This window comes from Caretta caretta, chromosome 3, assembly GCF_965140235.1.
Source record: "Caretta caretta isolate rCarCar2 chromosome 3, rCarCar1.hap1, whole genome shotgun sequence".
NCBI classification, from domain to species: domain Eukaryota; kingdom Metazoa; phylum Chordata; order Testudines; family Cheloniidae; genus Caretta; species Caretta caretta.
In genome coordinates, this window is record NC_134208.1 from 142747983 (window position 1) to 142770996 (window position 23014).

Sequence of the window (23014 nt, forward strand, 5' to 3'; positions counted from 1 at the left end):
CCACAAGTACTCCTTTTCTTTTTCCAGAATACCAGGCCTATCAAATAAAACAAATGCAGTAAACTAATCATTTTAAGGTTTTATTGATTTAATTTGTGATAATTTTCTAAACAATTGCATGAGAATTGTATCATTAAGAGTCATACCCTGCATTTACTACGCAACAGATAGTACAGTACGAGCCAATTAACAATTGGCTAACAAGGCAAGGGCATACAAAGCCTATTCACACCAAAGCAACTGTATAATATTGCACAGCAAATAATTCAAAACCCATCATCCCAATGTCCCTTAATATAGCTGAGATTGTGAGATAACATCAGGGGCAATTCTAGATTCACAGGTGGATAAACAAAAAAAAAAAAACTGGAGAGTAAATCTGGAAATAATTTCAGCATATTTTAAAAAGCATCCAATTGTATGTTTGTGTGTGTGTTATATACTTTTAAGAGATATACAAAGTGGCCAGCAAAATACCACCTAAACACATATCATGTTTATTTGCTGCAAACCAAATATTTATGTTAAAAGGAACCACAAGGAGATACGGCTAATATAAACCTAGAAGCAGCATGGGTCTATATTAGCCAATGAATACATGACAAAGGACATATTTTAGTAGTGAGTGAAAAAACAGAAAAGTGTTAAAGTTTTAAATTTACCTATATAGATCCATGAGAAACTGTTAAACTGTTAAAGCCCTAAACTTCTGCTTCTCTACCATATAGTCCTTTCTTATCTTTAAGAGGGTAGGAGTATAATATGAATGAAAATATTCTTAGTATCTTGGTAGATAATGGAGGTTTTGGTTCTAATAGCCTCAGAGGATTTTCAAGGATTTTTTTAAAACAGAAGTAGCAAAGACAACTTTTGTCAGCAGATTTTTATATGTTGACCATCACTCAGATATGAAGCTGATTGACTCTGAGAATAATTTAACCTTGAGAAGTTCTATAGTACTATTACTACAGTACTACATTGCCTGTCTCTACCCTCTTTCTTCACAGTGGTTTCCATCAGTTTGAATGTGTGAATTTTAGTTTTAATTTCAACTGCATTCTTCACATAAGTAGAACATTTGGGGACATATTTCCAGCTATGATTGCAACTGGGATAGCTGTAAATCTCCACATTTTCAAATGCTTCTTTGGGTATGAATATTGGGTAACTTTGTTCTTAAATACCTGTTTGTCGCAATTGCCTGATTTGCAAGGCACAGCACTGTTGCTGAAATGTTGACCTTGCTGTTGTTGTTTAATTGAGAGTGGCCTCCTAGCCACTGTACAAAGTTCTGCACTTCCTAAAATGGCCAGATTAATTAACAAGTACCTTGAGTTGAAGACTCAAACATGCTAAGTACAACTAGGTGAAATAATGGTTTCAAAGAAAACACCAACCTTAGTGATAGAATTGTGCCCTATATTGTAAAGATTAAATTAATCATAGTATATGTATGACATTACATTTATTAATTCACAGAAATTTGTACATAATTTAGACATATAACTCTCATTTAGAATTTAGACATATAACTCTCAATAGTGTCAATGGAAGTTTCATCCATAAATCTCTAACAAGAAGGGAATACATATTTCAGTAATCAAAAGATAGACAAGTGAGACATTAAACTGCAAAGTACAGTGTAATTTCGATAAGTGAGAACACTTCTCCATCAGTTTGCACATAAATACTACAGTCATTAAACAATTTTATTATAAATGTTCGTCTTTTAGTCACTTAAATATCACCTTGCCACTATTAACTGTTAAAGACTCATCCAACTCACACTGAGTTCACTGGACATAGAATTGAGTCACTGATAAGATCAAAATAGATATTTCATTTTGTAAGCTAATCATGCCAAAAGTTGTCTTTTTTATGTCAAACACTCTTTCTGATTTGAACGTTTCTGGATATTTTCTCAAATTGGATACTGTAAAATAATTTACTAAAAAATTTAAATTATTCATAGCAAATTATGTAAATAAGTCATCAAAACTATGACTACTACAGTACTTTTAGGGTGTATTCTTTGTTCTTGGTGTTTTTAGATACAGAAGGGGAATAACTGTCAGAAATGATCATTCCCTGATACAAAAGTTCCAAGAAGAGTTGTGAGGGTTTTGTGATTTTGTTTTGTGTTAATGGAATATAAAACCATTTATAAAAGTTCAGAGTCAATCCAGTCCCTACGATAATAATTAGAGTTTCTGCAAAGAGCATTCAAGAAATCAACATTGATTCTCTGGGATTAAAAGCTCTGAGAACATTAAAGTCAGGCGACAAAGTGAACAAAGGAAGACTAAAGTCGAGGAGAAACAGTTTCATACCTTTTAGTACTGTAAAAGACTCTGCCTTGAAAACATTAATCTTCATTACAGTGATCCTGTTTGTTAGCTTTGTTTTTAAAATGGCTGATTGACAGTAGTTGACTCTGGGTGAGCATCACAGTAGGTCAAAAGCTGAAGTCATGGCCAAATCAGGTGGGTGGCATGAATTATACAATTCCAAAATGCTGAGAAAGATGTACATGATATTTTGTAGGACTGAAATGGTTTTCTGTAGCTCTACTGTCATGAGACTAATGAATATTTGGTACTAGTATCAACAGTGACCCAATCAGGGAAAACGGAACTAAATATTTCAGGGCTAAATGGTCCTAGTTCAACATAGGAGAAGGTGCCATCAGCAGCAGCAGTGGGGTGCAGAAGAAGATCCCCATGGGGACAAAGTGGGTGGCTTAGCAAGACATAAGGGATTGCTCAGTGAAGCACAATGCCTCCATGGTCAAAGTGGGAGTATGGCAGGGGCAGAACCCAGCAACTGGCCTCCTTGTGCCCTGCACTTGCATGAGCAAATCACAATCTGGCCCTTAAATCAGAAAGGTCAGATTTCTGAAGATGAAGATCCAGGAAAGCATATCAAACTGTGTGGTGGCATGTGTATGTGATAGAAGGGGGGAAAGTCACAAATTAAATAGATGTTTCGTTAGGTCACTATCGTTTCTTTTCACAGCTGAATGTCTAGCTAAAGGATTTTTTTAAGACTGTTTCCACAGTAAAGAAAGATTTACCTAGAGATGGAGCATCTCCATGGGCACATTTTAGATTAATCACTTTAATTTCTTCCTCCACTCATGTTCTCAAAGACTTTTCTATTTCCCTTCACCTTTAAGCTATGTCTATCCCTGGAGGCGGGGGGAGTGATTCCCAGCTTGAGTAGATATAATCATGCTACCTCTCCTTGAGCTAGTGTGCTAATTGTAGTAGGGTAGCCATGGTAGCATGGGCAGTATAGGTGCAGGAGTCACACAGTATAGAGGACTGAGGTCTGAGAAGAACAAGGTTTCTAAAAGTCTTACATAACAATCATACTGACTTCAAAATAATGGATACCTGTAAAATGGGATGCAATTTAGGAATGTAGAGGTGACTACACATTACAGTGGCTGCACTTACAATGTTTTCAAGACGAGGTGGGTGAGATAATATCTTTTGTTGGCCCGACTTCTGTTGATGAGAGAGACCAGCTTTTGAGTTTACACAGAGCTCTTCTTCAGGTCTGGGAAACTAACTCAAAGTTCAGTTTCAAAGATTCTACTGATTTGACAGCTATTCCCTTTTACTTAAAATGGAGAGCACTGTTGGAAATGGAAATCTTTCTCGAACCAGAACCAACTCTCTCTCTCTCAAACCAGAATAAATATTATAGGATTGTAGATTATTTCCACTTTTTTTTTTTTGTGTGGTAAATTTACTATCTTAAGGATCATTTAGGCCCAGATCAAGGGTGATGCTAGCCTCTTCCCGGGGGGAGGGAGGAAGAGGGGGGGCCTGTGGTGGGCCTTAGCTCCTGCTCGCCATGAACCCCCACCCCAAGGCCTTGCCCCGCTCCTCCTGTCCCCGCCCAAGGCGCCATACCCTGACCAAGTCAGAAGCCAGAGCCAGGCAGTGCACGGCACCAGCCGCTCTCAGGTAGTAAGAGTCACCCAGGTGCGGGGATCAGGCTCCACAGCTGGCAGATCCCTTGCAGCAGATCCCTTTCAGGGAACAGTGACCATAGGGGGTGGGGCCAGCGCGGGTCAGTCCGGGCCACTGTGGGGAGCCCCCAACCCTCCATCTGCCCTGAGCAGCACACCCCGGTGGGTGGGGAAAATGGACTGGGGACTGCTCTCGAACACCCTGGCCCTTCCCGCTGCCTGGGCTTACTCCTGTACAGCTGCTGGAGCTAAGTGCCCAGACAGCAGCTGCCGCTCTCTCCGCTCTGCCTTCAGAGCTGAGAGGCCAGAGAATGGCAGCTGCTACGGCGGGGGGCTAAGGCAAATTTTGGAGTGGCTATAGACCCTGCTAGCTCCCCCAGCACTGCCCCGGCCCAGATTCTTGCCATTAAACATGCAAACACCTAATGTGTGCACACAAATGTGTGCAGTCCTGTGCATATGCAGATCATTTGCACACCTATATTATGGAATTGAACACGTAAGCTAGCTATGCACAAATGTTTGTCTACAATTACACATACCTATCTTTGAATACCTGTCCCTTAAAGTCCCTTTAATATGCAAATACTTTCAGACAACACTATAACTGAAGTTAAAATAAAACTTGTCATAATTCCCCAACTGTAATAACCTCAGTTTGTTCCTTTTAGCCCTAAAGCTATACAGAAGTTGTTTTTCTGTTGTAGTCATGACTGATACTGATATGGTGCACAACAATCTCTGGCATCAGCAGTCAGAATCTAAGCTTTATGATTGATTTTTCTTTTGTGCTGGACTCGGTGAAACTGAAGAATAAATCTGAGCCATCCTTGCTAGAATAAGGTTCTATTTTGCTAATTTCAAAATGTGACAATGCTCCAAGCACAATGATGGGGGAGGGAATGTTGCCTTCATTAATTTTTTTATTCCAAGAGCAGCTGAGAATTTATAACTTTCAATAAAAAAAACTGCTGAGGTTTTATATTTGCACATTAATAGCATGTTTCAGTATAAAATAGGATTCTTAATTCTCTTCACAGAGCAGTAAATCATATTTAAGATAAAAAATAAACCCTAGATCAGCTATCTATAGTTTTTCTCCCAAAAATTCTATTTTTCTTACTTTAATTGTTACAGCCCCACGATGACAACCTATAATAGCAAAGACTGATTACAGAACATTTACTTAAACTTTAATACAAAATTAAAATAGTAGGATCAGGCTACACAAGACATGTTCCCCATTCATTCCTTCACTCATTCATTCCAAGCACTGCCAGGACAGCTGAAGGGCCCTGTCCTCAGGTCAGTGGGACTGCTTGTGTGAGTAAGAATAATTCATGAGTAAAGGATGCAAGACTGGCTGCAAATTCCTTTCAGCAACCAGAAAAAGACCTTTAATTTATTACTTATTTCATCCACAGTCTCTGCTATCTTTTAATCCCTTTCCTTCCTCTCCAAGCCTCAAAGATATGTTAAGCCTCTTCTAGAACCTGGGTATTTTTGTCTTTTAATTAGGGAATGGTCCCACTTCAAAAGATTGAGTTTTGAAGCACTGCTAAACTCTGAAAACAAATCAAAATAGAAATGCATTTCTTGGGCTTGAAATTAAGGACGGTCAATAATAGTCTTCTATTAAAACTGTGAATGGATGGGAATAAGAAACTGTAGTGCAGTTCATGCAGTCCTCAAGGCCAGACATTTGGCTAAATTCTGGCCTTATTTACACCTCGGGTAAGATTTTGGGACTGCACATGGAGTAAGTCAGGTCAGAATTTGGCCCCTGGATTTATCTCACTGTCTAATGGATCAGTAGAAATTAGTTACAAACACAGTATCTTCATATGATCATTTTGTTGACTCCCCTTCTTTCTCTCCTTTCTGCAGGTAGGATTTGGTTCTAGGTTGATAGAACAGTGCAGACGTTATAGTCCCAACTGAATGTAGCAATAGCACAGAAAAGATCACCAATTAATGACAACTGGTGTGGTGTTGGCGTTTTTATGCTAATTAGACTCCTCTTCAATAGCAATGTAACTAAGACCAACAATCTATTTTGCACAAGCCAGTAAACAACTAAGACAGCAAAAACTTTTGGACACTACCAGCCTGAGCTGTGTTTGAACCAGTGACTTACAGGTGTCTTGGTAAAGCTGTAATCTAAATAACAACACTGACATCTAGCTGCTCATACAGCCAAATAAATTAATACAAACCCTACCACGTTTAGTTTCCAGTGTCCCACATTTGTGGTTCCAAAAGCAGGCAGTTCAGTAAACAAAGACTCCTTTGCTATGGAGAAGGAATGTAGCTTTTTTTCTGCTCTGATTTTGCAATTTCTAACCATCCTCCTTTTCTCCTTGCAGCCACCTCAGCACAACATGAAACTGCTGGTCAGAAAGGCAACTGTTACAGCTTCCCTGGTGAGCTAACATTAGTGCTGCATCAAGCCTCGGCCAGAATACTGCTGAAGGTGCAATTTGTATGCCTCTCCGCCCCTCTTTGAAGATTGAATATATTACACTGCCACTGCAAACCACTCAGCCTCCTCCCCCTCCAATTCAGGGTCTTGGATCAGCATCTGTTCTCAAAACAAGAAGGTTTCAGAAATGGCAGCAATACTAAGTTACTAGGCTAGCAGCATCATTTCAATTCAATTCAGATTATTGATGCAAAAAGCCAATGACTTTAAACAATGTGTGTTTAGCTTCTAAACGTCTTTTAGAGACAATGACAGTTTGATTGACCCATTATTATTGAACTAGTTTTTAATGAAATGCTACTACTGTACCGTTATGTCTATAACATATGCAGCTCCAAGTGATTAATTATATCCTGGAAGAACATAATAACAGACTTGCCATAATGTACCTTAACAAGGTAACTATTAATTTATTCCTCCTAATTCTCAAAGTAGAGATGGTGTAATGTACTCTCCATCTCAGAGAGGGTTGCAACAATTTTCTTATTTTTTTTATTTTCCCTCCTCCCTCCCCCCCCGCCTTTCTCTGGCTCCACTAATGGTAAGAGCACATCATAACTTAATTAGCTGACACTGATTTGTAATCTACACACTTCTTCTTAACTGGCATTTTTTCACAGCACCAACACTAATCGTCTGTTTTGCATAACTAACAGCTTTTGAAAAAGAGAGACCTTTAGAAAAAGCTGTAGCTTTTAAAGAGATCGGGGGGGGGGGGGGAAGAGAACGACGGACGACACACACCGTGCTCTTGCGTCACTGGCAGCCAAGTCGATAACTGCCCTCAGATCCATAGGGAATGCTTAATATTCTAGGCATTAGAATTAAACAGGAACGCTGGGCTGCCTCACTTTGTGTAAAAAGTAAAAACCCAGGAACTTTCTTTACACTTTTGATGTCATCCATTCACACTTGGTCCAGTCCTAAGGAGGAGCATGTTGGTGGACTGAGCAGTGTGAATTCATAATTCCCAGAAGATCACATCACAGGAGCTTATATTTTTACTACTTTGTCAAAATACCTGTTACAAAAATTTTAATTTTTACAACGGTCTCTTTAAAAACAAGAAGGATGAGCCCGGATAGGGCCAAATGTCCAAAGATAGGAGAGCTGGTCGGAAAATTTTCCACCATCACATATTTCTGTAGGAATATGCTGATTCATCAAAAGCAACCTGTTTTACAGAAATTTAGTCATTTAGACAAAAAAAGTCATTTGGAAAGAAAACTGCTTCAAAATTCTTAGCATAGAGAGCAATTAGGACGCTTTCTGGGTAAGACCATTGTTGATGGCTTTCTCCAGCATTCTAACCAAGAAATACGGATCAAAAACAGAATTTCACCAGCTGCTTCTAACTGCTGAGGAAAGCTCGTGCATGGTTATGGAAACTTTCAAATCGATCAAACTTAACACAAACCCATTTAACCTTTCACTAATTTTAATACACTTGCATAAGACCTCAAGGCACATTACACATTATTACTACTGAGCAATGAAGATGTACTATAAAATGGAACTGAAGGTATCCATTCACTTAGCTGACATTTCTGAATACTAGCCACTTGGTTTATAGCATTGCTCAGTTAATGTTCCTATCTGAAACCAAAGTGGCTCTTTGCCCAGGCTCTGAAAGGCTAGGAGATGATAGTGGCCGGGGTAGAAGTAGGGAACTATTAGGAGTGCAGTCACTAGGACGTTAAATTTATTAACATACGTACCAAAGGAAGAGAGGAGCAAAAATGTGGTCCTTGAGGATATATAATTAATATCTAAACAATAACAATACAGTCTTAATGCATGAAGTTCATTATAAACATTTAATCTAAAATTATAGCCCTAACAAGATAATTAACTGGGACCATCATCTGGGATCTCAGATATTCATCAGAGCTGGTCAAAATTATTCCACTGAAATTGTTTTTAATTAAAAATGATTTTCCACTACATAGAATATTTCATAAGAAAAAAATCATTATTGTTGAAAATTTTCAGGTTTTCCACTTCCATGGAAACCCCGCAATGTGATTTTTTTTTAAAAAAAGGTTTAAACTAAAACTTCTGTTGCTGAAAACCAAAAATTGCTGTACAAAAATTTAAAAAATTAAATAAAACCTTTTAAAGAAATAATTTTAAAAATATCCCAAACAGTCCTATGAGATATCCCTACTTGTTTAGGAATGAGGTCTTTTCATGTGTTCCTCACTTTGTCAGTACTGCCAACCCCACGCATTCAAAAATCATGAATCATGTGTTCCAAAATCCTGAGATTGGCTTAAAAATCATGAGGTTTTAAAAATAAAACATGATGGGGGAGGTTGCCCTCTGGACATTTTTTAATACCACAGGCTCATTCCCACCACACTAGTGACATCTATTTGGGATGCTTTTACCATACATTTTTTTAAAATGGGGACTGTAAACTAAAGAGTCGGAAAATAGGTTGCAAAATGCCAGACCTAGGTATTCCATTGTTACCAGTAAAAAAAAAAAAAATTTGCAATTATTTTAGGCAATCTTAAAATTATTTTCAAGTCAAGTTTCAGGTCTACAGAGCTCTGCTTTTAACTGCTGAAGCATAATAACGACAACTGGCTCAGCAGACGGTTGTGTGTCATTTGCAGAATTATATGCACCATGTTGTCTGGTTAATTTGCACATGAAGGTGTTGCTGGTTGGCACAGGACAATCTGTTCAGGAACAATTACTTTCTATTTTGCCACTTATGTTGGTGGTAGCTGCATCCAAGGTACTTAAAATATCAGGTATTTGGTTTCATCTAAAGTCATATGTCAGGATGCTCAGGTTAAAACTAGATCTGCACAGAAGATTTCTATTGCAGATACATTTGCCTTTGCAAAGCCCAGGGATGTTTTTGGGGAAAATTAATAGGGTGAAATCAGCCATTTCCTCCCCCCAGAACATAACTCTCAGGTAAAATGCTGCATCTTCAGGAACGATGAGTGTAATGATGCTTCATTGTTTGAGAAACCCACATGCCCCCAGAGAATTTCTGTCAGAAGCCCACAAGACAGGCTAGTGGAGCAGTCTTTATTTAAGCTCTAATGAAAGAGGTGGAAAAGAGGAGCTGAAAAAACACCAAGACAAAAGATGCTTTTATCAGAGACTGAGATGAATCTGAATCAAAATGTGCTCACAGTTATATTTTCTTTTACAACTGGGAAAAATGCCAGCAAGAATAGCATGATTCCACCTTCCACTGCCAATATAATTCCTATTCTTATCAGACAAAGCTAAAAAAAATTGCCCAGTTATTTCATTAGGAGAAGCAGCTAATTTACAGGCACAGTAATTGTTCCCCCACAAAAGCGTATAATGAGCTTTAAACTCACAAAATTAGGGTCTGTTCTTCTAGTGATTATGCTTAATTTACAAAGGAATTACTGTCCGTCCCCCCCCTTCAATTTACCTTTATAATAGCTACACTGACAAAATAAACTTCATCAGCTCTGAAGATGTCCTTACAGTCTGCCAGGTCAATAATACTTATTTTAAAAAGTCTATACATATACACGTCTGCATGAATATGTTTTATTAGATAAGATTATAACAGTTCCAGAGTAGGTATTATGGGTTAGCAAATCAATAATGCCAATCTAAAAATTCAATCTCATATGTAATTGCTTATTTAGATACTCTGGTGATAGGGTCTATAGAAAAACCTTAAGATAAGCACATTTTTAAATAGTCACTATTTAAACTGATAAACCATTAAACTGATATTTGCAGATTTGTGTGCCTAAAGACTGGGCACTTACTTAAATGAAAATTGGGCTACTTTTCTCGGTGCGTAAGAATTAATGGAAATGGGAATTGCAAATGCCCACCTCCTCTAAAAATGATGTTGTTTATTTAGGTGCCTAAATACAGAACTAGGTGCCTTTATTGAAGTCATTCTGTGCCTTCAGTTCCACTAAAGTAATGGGAAATGGTGGCCATTTTGAATAGGGGAAAAATTGTAACACTGATGCAAACAATTTATCATGAGAAACTAATAAAACTCACCAAATATTGCAAGACTCATGATAAAAATCTTAAGAGTTGTCAAGTTCGAGGTAATGAATGCTGGGTTCATATATTTGAAATTTCTCTTTAGTTCAGGAGTTCTCAGAGTCATGGCAATTTTGCCTATTTTATTCTAGTGTTGGGACTTGGTCCTAGTGATTGTTTCAATATATAAGAGAATGGCAGTAGCTAGATTTTAAGCCCAAAAGGGACTTCTGTGATGATCACCCTAAACCTAGGAGCCGGACATGCTGGTGGCTTCCTGGGAGCCGCGTGGTGTGGAGGTTAGCAGGGAGCCTGCCAGGTCCGCTATGCAGAGCTGCCAACCGGACAGTCAACAGCCCAGTCAGCATCGGGATCCCTTATCAACCAGGTGTTCTGGTCGAAAACTGGACCCCTTGTCACCCTACTGTGATCATTCAGCCTGACTTCCTGTAAAACACAGGCCAAACAATTATAGAGATAAAACACAGTTAAAAAGTTACATGTGTTAGAAATGCCAAAAAGTAGAGGAAAATGATGCAGTGAAGTGCACCAAGCCTGGCAGTCTACTGTAGTTATGTGTTTGGAATTGGAGCAGCAGTTCCTCCGGTCAAAAAACAGATTAAGCAGCATTTTTAATACATCATTGCCATCTACTGGACACTGTAGAGAACACAGTTCAAAAACCTGGAGCTGAAAAAATAAGGATAAACTGAACAGCAATCTGGTGTTCAGACCTACTGGAAAGAGTGGTTGTGCTTCCCCTTCATCCCTTCTAACCGCACCTGCCACTCTCACATTCTCGGACAGCCCTCTCAAAATCTGAAGAAAGCTCTGTAAAATACACTTTCAGGCTGAACCCAGCAGAAGTGTGTAAGAGCTGCCTGGAGCCGTCTTCCACATTATTCCAGAGTCATCAGCTGTCTAAATCTGAACCTGAACAGCGGAGTAGTGAAGCAAAGGCTGATGCATGGCTAGGAAACCATGTGAATCTTCAAGCAGCAAGAAGCTGGGTGAACCCTTTGGATTGTATTCCTGACTAAAAGCTATGTGAGCTTCCTCGAACTGTCTTATCACCTCTCCTCCAGCTTGGAGTCAGTGGTGCATTCCAGACACAAAAATAGAACCCCTAGTAGACAGAGGAACTTTGCCAAATGAAGGAAGTTGACAATGACAATGGTGTGATCTGATGTTAAAAAAATCCTACTTAGAAGTAACTACCTAATTTCCAACTAGGTTCCAATATATACTGTTCATTTAGGCCCCAATCCTACAAAATTTACACATGTGAGCAACTTTATGCATAAGATTAGCCCCACTAATTCAAGAGGACTATCATCAGTGTGAAGAAACTCCACACCTGAGTGTTTGCAGGATCAGGGCCAACATTTATTGAGCAGACATGAATCATTAAAAATAAACTAGCTAGTAAACAGTGAACACAAAATGGACTTACTAATACAGAAACAATGATATTCAAGAAAATGTAGATGCTTTACACGCAGCAGCATTTGGACACTGTAAATTATTTAAAAAGAAAAGGAGTACTTGTGGCACCCTAGAGACTAACCAGTGCCACAAGTACTCCTTTTCTTTTTGCGAATACAAACTAACACGGCTGCTACTCTGAAACCTAAATTATTTAACTTGTTCAATACACAGGGTTGGCTAATGCGTGAACTTGCATGACTGCAAGAAACCTTTGCTAGCAATCCCCCTATAGCCACCCCAAGGAAGATGGGAAAGAGGTGGGGCCGTAGTTCTCCCCCCGCACCATACGAAGCCAACAGAGCATTTCGTACTGCAACCTCCTAAAGAGTGCAACAGCGGGTATGCTACCTCTGCATGCTGAAGAGCTCCAGGAGTCATTGTGACTCCCTGAAGTTCAGTTCCTCCCAGTGAATGTCCTGAGTCATAGGAGCTCCTTGCTGCTTCTTACCCTACAGCGTGGACTAGTGGACAGAACACTGGAGTGGCACTAGGTTATGTTCCTGGCTCTGTTACTGGTCTGCTGTGGATAACCTTGGACAAGTCACTTCACTGCTCTGTTTCTCCATCTGTGAAATGGTGATAATGATACTGAGATCTACTGATGACAAGTGCTATTAAGCTTATGGAAAGGATGATATGATGGGATAACCTAATTTTGGCAATTAATTGATCTTCAACTATTAGCGATAGATATGCCCAATGGCCTGTGATGGAATCTTAGATGGGGTGGGATCTGAGTTACTACAGAGAATTCTTTCCTTGGTGGCTGGCTGGTGAGTCTTGCCCACGTGCTCAGGGTTTAGCTGATCACCATATTTGGGGTCGGGAAGGAATTTTTCTCCAAGGCAGATTGGCAAGGCCCTTGGGGGGGTTCGCCTTCCTCGGTGGCATGGGGCACAGGTCACTTGCTGAAGGATTCTCTTCACCTCAAAGTCTTTAAACCACGATTTGAGGACTTCAGTAGCTCAGACATAGGTTAGAGGTTTGTTACAGGAGTGGGTGGGGGAGATTCTGTGGCCTGGGTTGTGCAGGTCAGACTAGATGATCATAATGGTCCCTTCTGACGTTAAAGTCTACGATTCTATGATCCTATGTATTATTGTTATTAAGCTACAGAACCCTCACTACCAATCTGAATGACAATGTCCCAGAACTAGGTGTTTTAAACACATCTTTAATATGTTTCTTTGGGAATACAATCCTGCTCTGAACTATGAATGCCCTTCTTAAGTATGTTCATCTCTGGTAATTTTATTAATGTTTTTCCTGTCAATTTTCTTCTCTCATTTACTAACAGCCTCTCTAGTACTGCCATTCAGAGTTAGCGCTTGTAGTCCTAGCCACATCATGACACTCTCCTGTAGAGTTCAATACTGGCCTTTTTCCAGAAATAATGTGCCAAATCGATAACACAATGTTACTCAAATATCCTCCATTCCTGTATGGAAAGGTCCTCAAACGCTGGATAATGTCTTGAGCGGAATGACTGAAATACGCACAGTAGACTTACTTCGTGTTCAAAAGTACAGAAAACTCTAAGACACTGAGCTACAATTAAACAACAGCACTAAGCTACACAGTCTTTCCTGGGGATTCATGCCCATCTGGGAGGAGATGATGGTACAAGGCTTACTCACCATTGGCCCTAACCAGCACTCTAATCAGGTCATTTTGGCTTTAGGGCTTGAACCTCCTGTGGTGCTCAGCACACTGCACCTGAAGAAAGAGATGTACGTACCTCTTGCATTGGAGCATTACTAGGATACTGATTAATGACTGCAGGAACATCACTAACCAATTAGATTGGGGAAAAATCCTACCACAGGTTTATAGAGTTCCCAGCAGTGATTGTTCTTGGTTTATAAATCTGGGTATGAACACTCCCACTGTGTAATCCCCAGCAATGACCTATCCCCCCGCTGCAGCAAGATGCAAACATGTAACAGCATAGTACTCTCTGTCACTACAGGGTAGTAGTGTATGCATGCGACTCTACAGCTCCAGACACATAGGTCAGTCACTGTGTTCTGGACTGTGCTGACAGCCTGTTTTGACTCTGTCAAGCAATAGGTCACCAAAAGCCATACGGTCACAGCGAGTGTGTGGGCATTTTGAGGGCATTCAGGCTTAAGAAATGCCAGTTTCTCAGCATGAACCCCATGGCAATATGCCTGGAGGATCACTGCATGAATGTAATTTGCGTTTTGTTGCAGCCTCACGAAATACAATTTTTAAAAGTAGAACATTTGATTTAAATTGTAAGTTGAATTTTTAGTTTCCTCTGCACTATATAAAGTCAGTTTCAGTTTAAAAATACCTTATGGTATTATTGTTAGAGTATGCATACAGGATTAAGGACCTGTCAGCATGATCACTGCAAACTATGTTCTGGAGTATATATATTCAAGGATGTTTACAAGAGGGACTTGAAAGCTTTCAGCATCGATCCTGCAAGCTGGGAAGATGCAGCCAGCAACTGGCCACACTGGAGGGCTGCGCTGCACCAGGGAGCGAAAGAGGGTTGAGAGTGAAGAAGAAAGTGCAGCAAGCCTTAAGAGCTAGTAGCGCCCTGGCTTCATCTTCTGGCCCAGGGCCTTACACCTGCACTATTTGTGGTAAGAATTGTCACTCAAGAATTGGACTTTTCAGCTACTTGCGATGCTTCAGCGTGACACACTGAGCTGCTTTGGCGCTTACACCACGGTCTTTTGAGACAGACAGTTGCCATGACATAGGTCATATATGTTGGTTGTAGGTTGTAACTTTTATGTAACAAGCATTTTCAGCTTGGAAGATATGTTTAAGTGGTTATTTTCAAAGACTTAGGAAGAATAGATAGCTCAGGGAAAGCATCATGGGAAATAGTAATTCACCCATAGGTTGCTGATTAGAATCCAGCCCGGTTTGGCAGTGATCGATAGGTATCGTTATCATCCAGTTGCTGTTCTATATGCAATATTCTTGGTAGTCTCCACACTGTCCCAAGCAGACAAGTATCCAACATTGCACAAACCACCATCATAGTTGGCACTAACTGGAAACTTTGTTGCCAGTGTCTGCAGATAGGCCAAGGAATGAAAGTCACAGAGACCAAAACATCCTCTTACTTCTAGCTGTGGCCCTTCCAGGTCAGGGTTCTTGAAGCATATTGTTACAGCAATTTTCAGAACAAAAGTGTTTAGTTCCTGATCTTCTTCTTCTTCTTTAAGAAAGCTGAGTGAAACTGAGAGCTTAAAATGGAAGAATGGTTGGAACCTTAACTGTAGGGTCAAAACTGGGTGCATAATAGGACACCTTGGAAACCATCTATATAATACTGTAGCACTGAAAAAATTGATAAGGTATATATGTGTTTCATATACATACAGTATGCCAGTAGTGAATTTGGCCCTTAGAGACACCATCCAAATGTCAACTGGCAACAGAAAATGCTCTTGTGGGGGGACGGATTATAATTGAAATCCAGTTTATTTCACAGCTCTACTGTCAGAGTGGCTTTGTACAAATTTTGGGAAAATACCATATAATTTTATACTCATGTCTGTGAAATATAATTAATTCATTTAAACTACAGTAGTTGGCAATGGGATTGAGGCCATATTTATTAAAGGTGAACTTCATTTTTAAAAAACCCATTAAATGTATTTCTGTAGGTTGAAAGACCCAAACAACAAAGAGAAGAGGGGGCAGTATTCTGTTTTTATTTATTTCAGCTTGCCTGAAGTAGCGAAGGGTAGACTTTGTTCTACTATGACACTCCGGAATGCAGAATTCTTTGACATCACTGTTACTACCAGAAGGCCTCTGGAGCATGGAGCCCACCCACAGGTGTGGAAATAAGTAGCTGAGAACACATTGTCTAAAGACCTTACCTCTTTCAATGCAGCCACAGCCATAAAACAGCAGCACTTGCTCTCCTAGAGCTGGCAACAGGGGGCGCCATCCACCACAAGAATTCTGTTTCAGGTCTCATTCTCCCAGCCCCTCCCTCAAACCACACCCACCTTCAACCCTGCCAGTGGGATCGGGGAAGCCAATTACATGATTTTGAAACACATTGCAAAAAACCATGCTACATAACAGACAAAAAGCAGTGTACCTCAGCCCCTATGGGTGGGGTTCCACAATGCAGCAGTGCTCAATATTTTCTCTAGCACGGTTGTGAGCTATAGCTCTCTAATGAGAGCTTACGACATAAAGCTTCCTACTTAAGATATTTTTATTCACAGCAATTATTCAAGGGGCGGGGGGACAATCCTGTAAATAACAGCAGGTAAAAAAATCCATTTGGCTACAGTTAGGCAATCCAATATCCACAAAACATGAGTGCCATTTAAGAATACATAAGAACATACAGTTTGCCTAGGGCAGTGGCTCTGAACCTTTCCAGATGACTGTACCCCTTTCAGGAGTGTGATTTGTCTTGTGGACCCCCAAGTTTCACTTCACTTAAAAACTGCTCACTTACAAAATCAGACATAAAAATACAAAAGTGGCACAGCACACTATTACTGAAAAATTGTTTACTTTCTGTTTTTTACCATATAATTATAAATCAATTGGAATATAAATATTGTTCTTACATTTCAGTGTATAGTATATAGGGCAAGATAAACAAGTCATTGGCTGTATGAAATTTTAGTTTATACTGACTTCGCTAGGGCTTTTTATGTAGCCTGTTGTAAAAGTAGGCAAATATCTAGATGAATTGATGTACCCCCTGGAAGACCTCTGTGTACCCCCAGGGGTATGTGTACCCGTGGTTAAGAACCACTGGCCTAGGGTACTTCTAAGAGAAGAGAATCACAGCGATATAACTGGGGAAACCATTTTTTAAAAAAATCACAGAATTCCTTCTTCAGCACAAGAAACTACAATTACCTTCAGCAGCAAAGGGGTTATTAGGTCCGGAATGTGACCGAAACATATTAAAATAATGAGGGAGACAAAGATGAGCAGCTTTTTTTATTATTATTTTAATAAGTTCATAATCTAGCTGCTTTACTGAGATGAGGCCTGAATGGGGATGCACTGATCCAGTGTAATGATTTTTATGGAAGCATCCTGCTTTGGGTTTTGCTGCTATATCAGAGTGAATCCTAGTGAATCCTAGCGAGCAGACAGGAGTTCAAAATTAAGGCCTGAATTTTGATTGCCCATGTAAGGGAGAAAATACACAGCTACTGGAAGGGAAAAAATATATAATTATTTCCACTGAAATTCAATATTTAATGTAACCAATTACGATGAAAACAATATTGACAGTGCACTTGGGAAAATGTAAAGCCATATTCCTGATCATGTTGCTTTTATGCTGTTTTGAGAATGAAGAGTACTGGGGCAGCAGGGCCTATTATTTATTATTGTTGTCATTATTTATTATTTGCATTACCATAGTGCCTAGGAGCCTAGTCATGGACCAGGACCCCACTGTGCTAAGCGCTTCGCAAACATGGAACAAAAAGATGGTCCCAAATTAAGATCTCATACTGATCAAAGATAGAATAGCTAAGGTATATAGAGCATGAAGTTGTACCATTAAAGCAAATATGGTCACAGCTTTCCATTGATTCCGGTAATGCCAAGTTGCCCTCAGGCAAGATGGTGATAACCCATACTGTCAAGAGACTAGGAAGCACTGTGAGGAGCAGTGGGTGGACGAACACAATTTACCATCTCTGCTAAGGGCATCCTAGTGCCTCAATCCAGAATAATGGGAAACAGTGGCCAATTTGAGGAGACCAGCTTAACTCATGAGTAAGGCTAAGTTTTTATCATGGATATTTTTAGTAAAAGTCATGGACAGGTTATGAGCCATAAACAAAAATTCACGGAAGCCCGTGACCTGACCCTGACTTTCACCAAAAATATCCCTGACAAAATGGGGAGGCAGGTTCAGCACCCACTGCTGCTGAGGCTCTGGGGTCCCCCACCACTGCGGTGAGTGGGAGTTCTGGGGTCCCCCCTGTGCAGTGGCTGAGCAGCTCTGAGAGAGCCCTGCCGTGGACAGCAGCAGAGAGCTCTTGGGGGGTCCCCACCACCTGTGGCAAGTGGAAGCTCCGGGGTCCTCCCGCCCGTGGGGGCTGAGCTGCTGTGGGGTTCCCCTTCCACAGCTGGGAGCTGCAGGGGCATTCCCCAACATGGCTGGGCAGCTGAAGAGGGTCCCCCTGCCATCTGTTGCAGCTGGGCAGCTGTGGAGTCCCCCCAACCAGGGCAGGGTTTGGGAGCTGCGGGGAGGCTGGCTGGGAGCTCCAACCCCAAGCAGAAAATGTCATGGAGGACAATGGAAGTCACAGATTCCGTGACTTCCCTGACCTCTATGACATAATCGTAGCCTTATTTATGAATGTAAAAAAATTGCTTGAGCGTCTCTTTCATTACAAATTAAGCATTGGATTGGATTAGCTGCCAAGGATTTACTGTAATTTGAGCTACTGCGTCCCCATTGCATCACTAGTTTGAGCATTAGCATCACTTGAGCAGTCAAGTTTCAACTTGTCACAATATAGCTGCCCTGCCCAGTGGGTCCCCTGGGTAAACACCCGCCTCATAAGTTGCTAACGCTTTTGTATGTATTGGAAAAAATTTCGGGAAGGGTTAAAGGTATGAATTTGGAACGAAAGGTTTGTTTATAGGCGGTGAAAGGCCGGAGGGGGAGGAAAGGAGAAAAGAACAGGTTAACTTGATGTTCCAGCTAAAAAAGAAGATAAGGAGCTGACTCCAGCCCAAGGCCATTGCACACACTATGCTACCTGCCAAGAAAGAAGGGGGGGAAGTCCACCACCCTCCCCCCCCGACCAGCTGTGAGAAAGGAGAGTTGCTCAACAAAATTGCAAGGGCCGTGAAAAGGAGTCAAACAACAAGGTCAACGAGGGAAAAATAACCGTCTCACGGCCCTGAAGCCGATATGTTTTGGGAAAGCTGAGGAAGCTATGGAAGGCCGGTTTGAACTGTGATGTAAAGAGCATGGGGAACAAAGGTCCCTGGACGAAACGCCCCCAGAAGAACCCAGGACTTAAAACCCTCCCAAGAGCTGAAGCAAGTTGGAGATCAACAGCGGAGCCTGGACGATCCATGCACGGGACAGAACTCCCGTCCAACCTTCCCCCTCTTCTTCTTACGTTACACCCAGGCTTGGCCAGCCTTGTGTAGTACGTGTGTGAATATGAAAGTGGGTTAAGGCTTGGGGCACTAACGCTTTCTTCCTTCCCCTGAGTGATGTGGGGAACCCCCAGCACTCTCCACTGTTATTTTAATATTTAATAAAGGTTTATAATTTAGTCACTTGGTGTGCTCTTTCATCTCCTCCCCTAACAATCCTGCGGACTCAGCCTAATCACCTGATGCTTCAGGCAGATTGGTAACAGAAATCTGTCACAAACTCACCCACCTGAGGGTACGTCTATACTCCCAGACCAGGTACACAGACATGTGCTAGCCGGGCTCAAGCTAGCAAACTAAAAATAGCCATATAGATGTTGCAGCTCAGGCTCTGAAGCTCACGTACCTCCCGAGGCTTGTGAGCCGAACTGCAATGTTGACACTGCTAACTCGAGTTTAACCACTTTACATGAGCTAGAGATTTTTGCATGTGGATGGGAGACCAGTTAGGGGTAACACTCAAGTTAAAACTTGAGCTAACTGTGCTGTGAAGAGACACTTTCAGTCTCATACCATGGTATCACCTGAATAATAACTCAATGGAAGTTTTGTTGAACCTGTGTATGGCACCATAATTTTTTTACAGCTCCCCTGAAAATAATGCTTCTAAAACAAAATGCTCATAACTGAGCACAACATATTTCTGAGAAAGCAATAATACCAGCAATGTCTGCAAAAGAGTACTAGGGCTATCTTCGATATTTCTTTCTCCTGGAAGAAACAAGTATAATGTACTGAAAATATATATCAGAACCTCATTCAGTTGTGAACAAAAGTCATTACTAAACTAATGTACGTTCAAGTCAATTAGCACAAGCTTTTTCTAGATTTTATGCAAGTAACCTATTCATACAAAAAGGCTGATGATGTTCTGAGATAGAAGAGCTATTTATGTACCTGCCAACCTTTCTCAATCTAGGTCAGGACTTGAGATCTTGAGTACTTAGTTTGGAAGCCAGACAGCCAAAGAGAACTAGTGTGTCCGGTGGCCTCAATAAAGAATTCCCTTTATTTTCATCTGTACTCTACCATACAGATCTCTATACCAACTATTCCCTCTCTATTACAGACAGACAGACTCACTCCTCTATACAGGGCCAGCCCACAACACTTTGGCACCTCAGGTGTGGAGCTCAAATGATGCCCCCATGTCCTCTCGCTTGGGCCAAAACTTTGAAAGGTCTCAATTCTGCCTTCTTCCTGGTCTACTCCTCTCATGGTACTGCTCCGCTACCTACCCCAATAAAGGACAACTAACAACTTAAAATGCCTTGTTCAAAAATTTTAAGTAACACTTAACTTTCAAAAGCCTGAACAGCAAATGTAACTTTTCTTCTCTGCATGGTAAACACTGGCATTTTTATCTGTTTGAATAATCAAAGTGGTGCTTTCCGTGCCTTCTTGGTTGCAAAATTTGAACTGCTTCCTGCTGAAGGTCCACAGTCTGGGCCAGCTCATGCTCTATTGAGATGGTTGCAAGACCAACCAGCCTCTCCTGTGTCACTGTGGAGCATAGATGTGTTTTTATTAACTTCAGCTTGGAGAAGCTGGTTCTCCACTGGCAACTGTTACAGGAAGTGTCAGAAGTATGCCCAGAGCAACAAAAGCATTTGGAAAGAGGTTGGTCATCTTATTTGTGCATATATATTCCAGAACAGCCTTTGGAGTTGATCCTGCTGAAATGTATCCTGAAAGGGCTTTCAGTTCATCAGCTAAATCACTCACATCAATATTGCGCATGTCATCAAGTGTCAACACGGTCTCTAGTGCCCTGCATTGCTGGTATAGGTCTTCTTCAGATATAGTGAGGAGTTTTGGAATATCATACAATATCCCAAATATACTGCTGTGCTCCTTGAGGTGCCTGAAACATTCTTCAACTGACTGTACTGCACAATCTAGCACCTGGCTAAAGAATTCAACTTTGAATTGTTGTTTGGGTCTCTTATGGGATTATCCTGTGCCTCATAATCAAAATGTCTTCTTCTTCGGTGACTCTTGTATTCTTGAATGGGTGGGAAAATAGCTTCAGTGTGAAGTTCCTCTGCCAACTTCTGTGCACTCTTCAGAACATTTTGAAATCCCTCATCTGACCGGTAAGACTGTAGGTACGACTTTGCTTTCTCCAGTTGTTCCATTGCTCCAGATATATCAAGGTCAACACCTTGGAGTCTCTTCCTTACAACATTTATTTCAAACAGTATAGCATGCCACAACACTAAGCCACACAGAAATTTGAAGTTATGTATGTTTCTGTTGATTCCATTTCCCTCTGCCACTGTTCTCCCACGAACAGTTCCTGTCATAGCATCCTCCATAATGGCAACTATGGCATCATCTATCTTCCCAGTTTGGTGTTTGATAGGCTTTACCGCCTCCACTCGACTTTCCCATTGTGAGGCACTCAGTGGTTTCAGTGTCAGAGAGGATATTCCCAGATGTTGCTTCAAAATTTGCCATTGATAAGTTGATGCAGAGAAAAATGCTTTGAATTACATTAAAAAATTCAACAGCCTCACTAGAAGCTGATGCTGCATCACTGACCACTAAGTTCAATGAATGAGAACTGCATGGGACAAAAAAAGCTCAAGGGTTTAACTCTCGGATCCATGTCTGCACTCCTCTGTTCTTTCCTCTCAGGTTGGCACCATTATCATAGGCCTGACCTCTCATGTCAGCGATCGCAATTCCCGTATCTTCCAGCTTTTTAAGAAGCACATTTGTCATACCAGCTCCTGTAGTATCATCAATGTCAATAAATTCTAGAAAATGCTCTCTGACAGTCACCATTGCAGGGACATTTTCCCTAGGTTCTGTTGTTGTTACAAAACGCACCATTAAAGTAATTTGTTCCGTATGGCTGATGTCAAGTGTGAAGTCCAGAATAACATAAAAATAACATAATAATCTTGCTGACTTCAGATCTGCCACAATCTTCTGTTTGACTTTTGTTGCCAGGAACTGTATAATCTAATTTTGAATTGTTTTTCCAAGGTAGTGGTGTGTGTACTTTTTTTGGGTGATGACTCTTCTTAGATGCTCCTGGAGTACAGCATCAAATTCAGCCATCAGCTCCACAATTTTAAGGACTGTTTGGCACATACAGCTGATCTAAAGTGCCACGCAGTGCTGGGTTTTGGGTAGCAAGCATTCTCACAATGGCAATGAGCCTTTTTAGAATATTTTGCCAGTAAAGAGACTCTGATGCAATCTTCTCTTGATGCTGATCATCTATGGTGGCCTTTAACCTTCGTCTCATCTCAAGCTCCTTCCACCTATGGAAGGCTCTCTGGTGATTTGCTGCCTTCTCATGGCATGCCAGATTTCTAGCCCGATTTTTCCAGTCCTTTGTTCCTGTAAAACCCAATGTGGCTGGAACATTAGACTGGAAGAGTTTGCAACAAAAACAATATATAGCATTCTGGGTTTTTGAGTACATAAGCCATGGCCTCTCCACTTTGTCACCATTGGGGATTTCACGCCAGTAATGCGTTGCATGGAAACTTCTATTTTCATTGTCTTTGGGGAACATGAAGTTTTTCCCTTGCTGTGGCCCATGCAGTACAAGGAAGTCCCTCAGGCTACTGCTCAAGTGGGTCCACAGTCCTGGATCATCTTGACTTAAGGAATTAAATTCAGCAGCAGCTGTTTCTTGCGCCTCCACCACACTCTTCTCTGATCTACACTTTTCTTCAGGAATGTGCATGGTTACATCCATTTGAGATGGAGATATGGATGCTGCAGTAGCTGCCGGGTCACCTACACTCTGACTAACTGGAAGATCAGGCATCTCCTCACCACTCACATCCTCACTGGGGCTGGAAGGCTCACTGTGAACATGTGTGTCTATGTATCTCAGGAGAGCTCCTTCCTGCTTAGACAGAAAAGCTTCCTTT

At 40.9% G+C, this 23014-nt stretch overlaps 1 protein-coding gene across 4 annotated transcripts in view; it reads right to left on the minus strand.

Annotated features, from left to right (window-relative positions):
* SMYD3 (SET and MYND domain containing 3) overlaps positions 1 to 23014 on the minus strand; it is a 663495-nt gene that overhangs the window by 261499 nt on the left and 378982 nt on the right. Inside the window, exon 1 of one of the 4 annotated variants that reach the window (XM_075126979.1) lies at positions 6201 to 6370. The exons of the other annotated variants lie outside the window; for them this stretch is intronic. Coding sequence (XP_074983080.1) covers positions 6201 to 6326 — 126 coding nt within the window. The 5' untranslated portion in view covers positions 6327 to 6370. Of the gene's footprint in view, positions 1 to 6200; positions 6371 to 23014 lie in introns of those variants that run through there. 4 annotated transcript variants of the gene reach the window in all.